The following is a 6,000-nucleotide window of genomic DNA, read 5'->3' as shown; positions in this document are numbered from 1 at the left end:
GACCAGCTATGCGTGCGTTCTCAAAGGAAGAGACAGCCTGGTGGATGGTGTGCCTCCATGCTTTGCGATCTGAGGCTAGGTCAGACCACTGGTGATGGTTGATGTGACAGGTGCTAAGGGATTTCTTCAAGGAGTCCTTGTACCTCTTCTTTGGTGCCCCTCTATTTCGATGGCCGGTGGAGAGTTCGCCATACAGGGCAATCTTGGGAAGGCGGTGGTTTTCCATCCTAGAAATATGCCCTGCCCAGCGCAGCTGCGTCTTCAACAGCAGTGCCTCGATGCTGGTAACCTCTGCCCGCTTGAGGACTTCAGTGTTGGTCACAAAGTCACTCCAGTGGATGTTGAGGATGGTGCGAAGGCAGCGCTGATGAAAGCGCTCAAGGAGTCGCAGGTGATGACGGTATAAAACCCACGATTCGGAGCCGTAGATGAGGGTTGTCATCACAACCGCTTTGTAAACATTGATCTTTGTGCCTTTTTTCAGATGCTTGTTGCTCCACACTCTTTTGTGCAGTCGGCCAAATGCACGGTTTGCCTTTGCCAGCCTGTTGTCAATCTCCTTGTCGATCTTGGCATCGGAGGAGATGATGCACCCCAGGTAGCTGAACTTTGGGGCGTTGCGCCGCTGCAGAGCAGCGCGGGCCAATAGCTGTGGGGAATTTACCAGTAAATTAAATGAGCAGTTGGCCTCTGCCTCAACTTTCCCCTCTTGCAATTAAATAATGAAGTAACACAGCTGGCCAACTCTCTTTGGCCATTTCTCCTCATCTCAGTGACACAAACTGATATCAGGTGCCCCTGACCCACATACTAGAATATTTATTCCTGTTATTTTCTGGATTCATGCCCAAAAAGCCATGTCTTATATCTGGCAAGCAGCAGTGAGGTAGAGACAAGAGGTGCTTTTTGCTTGAGATGAAAAATACATTGAATTGTCCTTAACCTCTTTGCCTTTCCCATTCTACTCTGCCATGCTAGACTAGTGGTCTTCAGTTCATGGACTGGGACTAGGACTGCCAGTCTCCTGCTCCCACAACCCTAGCCTTGACATAACTGAAAACATAACCAGCTCCCTCTCTTCCTGGCACATGACTGTGATGTTGTATGAGTTCTTTGTAGTTCAAGGAGCCCCAATTCTGGAAAGGTGTCTCCCCCCAACCCCCACCCCCGGCAAATGAAAGGAGATCTGCCCCCAGTTTTCTGTCCTTCTCACACACCACTGCTGTGGGTGCCATTGTTGGGCAAGGTAGAGAATATACGAGTAGAATTAACCTGTGCGCAACAAACCGCAGTCCACCACTTTCAGGAAAGTAAAGTAAACTTGTAGCATCTTCTCTCCAGCCACTCTGCACGTTCTGTTCGTCATGCTCCTCTCGCCAGAGCCTTTCTGGCCACTACAGTTGCCGAAGCGAGGATGCCGCTCCTCCCCCCCTCCTGCTCACAGAGACCTTCAAAGGGGCGCCCGCCAACACATCCCGCGCTGCTCCGCAGCGGCGCAACGCCCCAAAGTCCCCTCCCGCAGAGACCTCCCCGCCCACACACAAAAACCAGTTGAGCGCGAACGAGCCTCGCTGAGTGCCAAGCTGTGCCGGGGGCGTGACAGAAAGGGAGGGAGGGGGAGAGGGAGAAAGAAGGGGGGGGGCGCCTCGGCCGCCACACCTCTCCTCGCCTGCTGGGCTAAGTAGGAGCTGCAGAGGCAGGAAAACGCGAGCAGGAGCAGAAGAGGGCGGGAAGCGAGACCTGCAGAGCAGCGAGCAAGCGCGCACCCTCTCGAGGGAAAGCAGAAGCTGGCAGCACGCGCGCCAAAGCAGTTCTCCCGTTGCAGCAAACGTCCAGCCGCTGCCCCTCCTCTCTCCCGCCGTCCGCGGTCTCCTCTGCCTCCTGCGCCGCTTTTCAACGGCCGCACACCGGCGCCGCGATGAAGCAGGCGGGCGCCAAGAAGGGAGGATGCGACTGCAAGCGATTCCTGGCGAAGAACTGGCTTCTGCTCAGCACCATCGTCGCCGTGATTCTGGGTGAGTTGGTGAGCGAGAGACCTAGTTGGCGGCGGAGGCGGCGGGAAGGAACGTGGCGTGGGGACCATCTCTTCCCCGAGAGACGCGTTTCTTGCCCTCCTCGACCATACACCCCCGCTTCCGGAAAGGCAGCACGGCAGCCTTTCTCGCTGTCTATTCGAAGCGGATCGCTGCTGCTTGTGGGGCTCTCTTCCCCTGAAATGTAGCATCCTTGGTTGCTCCTCAGCCAAATTAGAGATTTCCTTTTTGCAGGTGTTTTTGGTTTTTGCGGGTTTTTAAAAGGTGCCGCTGGTAATCAGGAGAAGAGAGATACTGCTATTTCGCAATGAAAAAATTCAAATATTCAAAATAGCTCTGAATGCCTTTATGATTTCCTTCTACAATCTTCCTGGAGAATGGAAATTTCCCCTCTTACAACAAATGCAAATGTATTAGCACAATTGATTCAGGCTGGCAAAAGGATGTGCGTGGGGGTTATTTGGTAAGATAACCCCACATGGAGTTGATGAAGGTTCATCATCCCAGATCATTGTAATGTCTGAAATTCTGGAAGTGACTGAATAACTCATATCTAGAATTACCACTGTGATGGAATAACTAGTGATAGGGAACTGATTTGGCATTTTTGAACATCCCAAAGGGATGCTGATATTAAACACAGTATGCTTAAGATTGCAGTCTTATCAGTTTACATAGATCTTACCCCACTGCAGGTAATTAGTCCGTATTCATATAAGCAATCATTGACCTGTCCCCTTTGAATTGCCTGGCAGTGTATTCCTAACCAACTTGGAAGGCAGACTCATTAATTTCTGGCATGTTGCTTCCACATAAAAGCGTTTAGGATCCCAGTTTACAAAGAAGATCAAGTCCTCCACCACCTCTGTGAATGGCTGCTGCACCAAAGCTGTGTAGCCCTAGCCAAAACGTGTGTACTTGGACAAGAGTCCTATTAAATTCAGTTAAACTTTCTTAATGGTAAAGAGCCTGAAGACTGCAGGCAGACAGTGATATCTGAAGCATGCTTGAAATCAGAAGTGCCAGTGAAGTTAGAGGGGCTTCTTCAAGAGTTATTAGTCATGTAAGGAAGAAAAACCAAGACTAGTCGCACTTTCCTCTACCTCTTTCTGGAATTTCCCAAACCATCTCTAATTGAGGAAAATCTTTCATTTTTGCTAGGGACTGGCACATGTTTTTCACATACAAATAGGCCTATCATTATGGCATGAATTGCATCACTGTCAAAAATAAAGCACACTTGGTGGTTGTTTCCAACTAGGATTTAACTAAATAATTCATTTCAGTCTTCTCATTTACTTGACTGCACTCAGTTATTGGTATCTCTGTGGTTGTTAGAAGTGTAAATCATGCTTATTATTTTTATGAAATATTAATCTGTTTTTAAATGCGGGGGGAGTATTCTCTAATAACTACAAGCACATTAACAAAAAAATTCCCTTTGCCAAGTGTCTAAATCTTGGTTTTCAACAAAATATTCCAAAATTATGCTATAAAGGACAATTTTTGAAGAAATTTGACATTAATTACATTGTGACCCTGATTTTTAAACTTTTTATGGAACATATTTATATCCATATGTCCAGATGAAGCTAAACCATAACCCGTTTAAGGCACTTTAAGTCTTAGTTGTTCTTCAGAAACAAACCCCAATAATACTTATTTGAAAGTAAGTTCAAACAATGGGGCTTCTGAGTAAATATGTATAGTAAATAGGCATAAGATATATGTATAGGATTGGGCTATACAGATACAGGATGATCAGTTAAGTTTACACTTTATTTATAATTACTCCCAAGTATGTATAGCCAGGCTTTCAGGCCTCATCAAATTTAGATACTGAGTGATATATTTATGATAAAGGAATTATGAATAATAATCATTTTATTTTCCTCTCTAAATTGTTAAGAAAGACAAAATTCAGTCAAAGTTATGTAACCCTTTGTAGAGGTATCTTTTGCTGAGTATGTGGGCTTTCGAGAGTTTAACTGCCTACAAATGAACTGTTAAGTTCTGTTAGTTATACTAGTAAGATTTAAGTTTGATTTAAAACTTCTGTTGAAATCAGTAAGGCATAAAAGTGCTTAGTTGGCTACATTGTGGCCACACTCTGCAAGTATGAAAAAATTCCTATACAAATTACATTTCTTTTAATGTTTTAAAAGTATCATTGAAAATTTGTATTTTTAGATAGTATAAGTCTAAACATCACAATTATTATTATTATTTCTTTATGGGAGATAACTTCCTTTTAAAAAAACAAGAAAAAACTGAACTTTGGTGACAAATGAAAATATCACAAATGTAGATGGATGCATAAATGAGTCAGACCACTGATATATCTACTTACACTGCCATCATAACCAGAGATACAACTTTCTAAACCCTGCTAAACTATGCTTAGAATGACACTATCGGTTATTGTGACAATTCTTGGGAGAGAGGTCCGCCTGAGACTCTGTCCAGAGGATGTCAGGGATTGAGCCTGGGACCTTGTGCATATAAAGCACATGCTGTATTAGTGAACCACAGTACCTCCCATTGAATAGTCTTGTGACACTTTTTAAAAAGTTGACATCTGTCTATGGAGATCCTTGCTGCACTTTTTAACATCCCTGTTTTAATATAGTTGCCAACTTCTTCCAGTTGGCAATAATATTTCTTTATTACTGGAAGTTGGATTATGATCAGAAGTTCACAAAATAAAAGGGCCACAATCCAATCAAGTAAATAAATTTTAGATGCCCTTAATTTTATTGTGCCAGATCAGAGTACATATTTAACTTTCCCCCTAAAGACTGCAAAAAAAAAATCTGTAGGTATAACGGAGCTAAATCTAAGCATATTTATTGGTCATTAATTCCAATGCAGAAGTTAAGCATATGTTTCTCTCTCTCTTCCTGGGAAATCAGTGAAATAATTTAACAGTTTCCTATTATCTGTGCCACTTGCATATAGACAGGTAAAAGGGATTCTAAATGGCTAGGAGTGTTTTAGGATCACCTCTTGCTGAGAGGAAATGATAAATTAAATGAACATAGCATAAGTAGTCTTAATAGCATTAGGTGTTTAGACCTAGTTTTCAGATAAAAAATATGAGATGCCAAAGCTATATCTCAGTTGAACATAGTAGGACTATCAATGCGATGTACTGGTATGCCAACCCATGTGGCAAGGGAACAAGAAACAAGTGTGATGACCATACCTGTGACTAAAGGCCAAACTTAGTCTGCCTTGTGGCCACCACAATTTTAAAGGGATTTTAAAATCCCACAAGGGCCCAATCCTGATCAGACCCACAGTGCGGTAGGCTGAAGTGCTCTTATTCTCCCACATTCATCTTATCAAGGGCCAAGCTACACCTCCTCCTACCATTTCAGAAAAAGACATGGGGGGGAATAAGAGTCCCACACTGCAGACCCAATCATGATCTGGCCTCTGCAGCATTTTTAAACCACTTTTAAAAAATGGTGGTGTCCTCATGGCAGGCATGAGGATGCCATCACATTTAGTTTTCCCCTCAGTGCACGCCTTTTCATGTACATGTGCACCCAAATGTGGGCACAGCACCAACTTGCATTCAAAGTTCTGTCATTGACCATTTATTCACAGTCATAGAGACAGAGACTTTGCATGTGCAGCATTTGTAGGGGTGGGGCAAGTGCCTGCTCCACCTCTATGTTTATTGACCTCTAAATTCAATAAAATAAAAATAAATAAATACGATATAGTCTGTATACAGAGCTCCTGTAGTGAGAAATCACATAATGGAATGTTTTCCTTTGATATTAGGTTCCTAGGACTGAGGGAGAAGGCTAAGCTAGAACTCTTCTACCTGATGTCTAATTTTCTATATGTTTGAATAGAGGAGCATTGTCTTGCAGTCTTAAGTGTTATAGTCCAAAAAGAGGTCTGTGATCTCATTGGCTAATTCTAAGAAGTTGACTTTAGCAATGTGTAGTATCTG

The 6,000-nt window shown here is 43.6% G+C and overlaps 1 protein-coding gene across 1 annotated transcript in view; it reads left to right on the top strand.

Moving 5' to 3' along the window:
- Positions 1-1,913: 1,913 nt before the first annotated feature.
- SLC1A1 (solute carrier family 1 member 1) overlaps positions 1,914-6,000 on the top strand; it is a 70,405-nt gene continuing 66,318 nt past the window's right edge. Inside the window, exon 1 of the mRNA XM_060237382.1 lies at positions 1,914-2,015. Coding sequence (XP_060093365.1) covers positions 1,919-2,015 — 97 coding nt within the window. The 5' untranslated portion in view covers positions 1,914-1,918. The remainder of the gene's footprint in view (positions 2,016-6,000) is intronic.

Source organism: Heteronotia binoei, chromosome 4 (assembly GCF_032191835.1).
Source record: "Heteronotia binoei isolate CCM8104 ecotype False Entrance Well chromosome 4, APGP_CSIRO_Hbin_v1, whole genome shotgun sequence".
Classification (NCBI taxonomy): Eukaryota; Metazoa; Chordata; class Lepidosauria; order Squamata; family Gekkonidae; genus Heteronotia; species Heteronotia binoei.
Note: the sequence above shows the minus strand (reverse complement) of the source record. Positions and strands in the feature narration are given on the sequence as shown.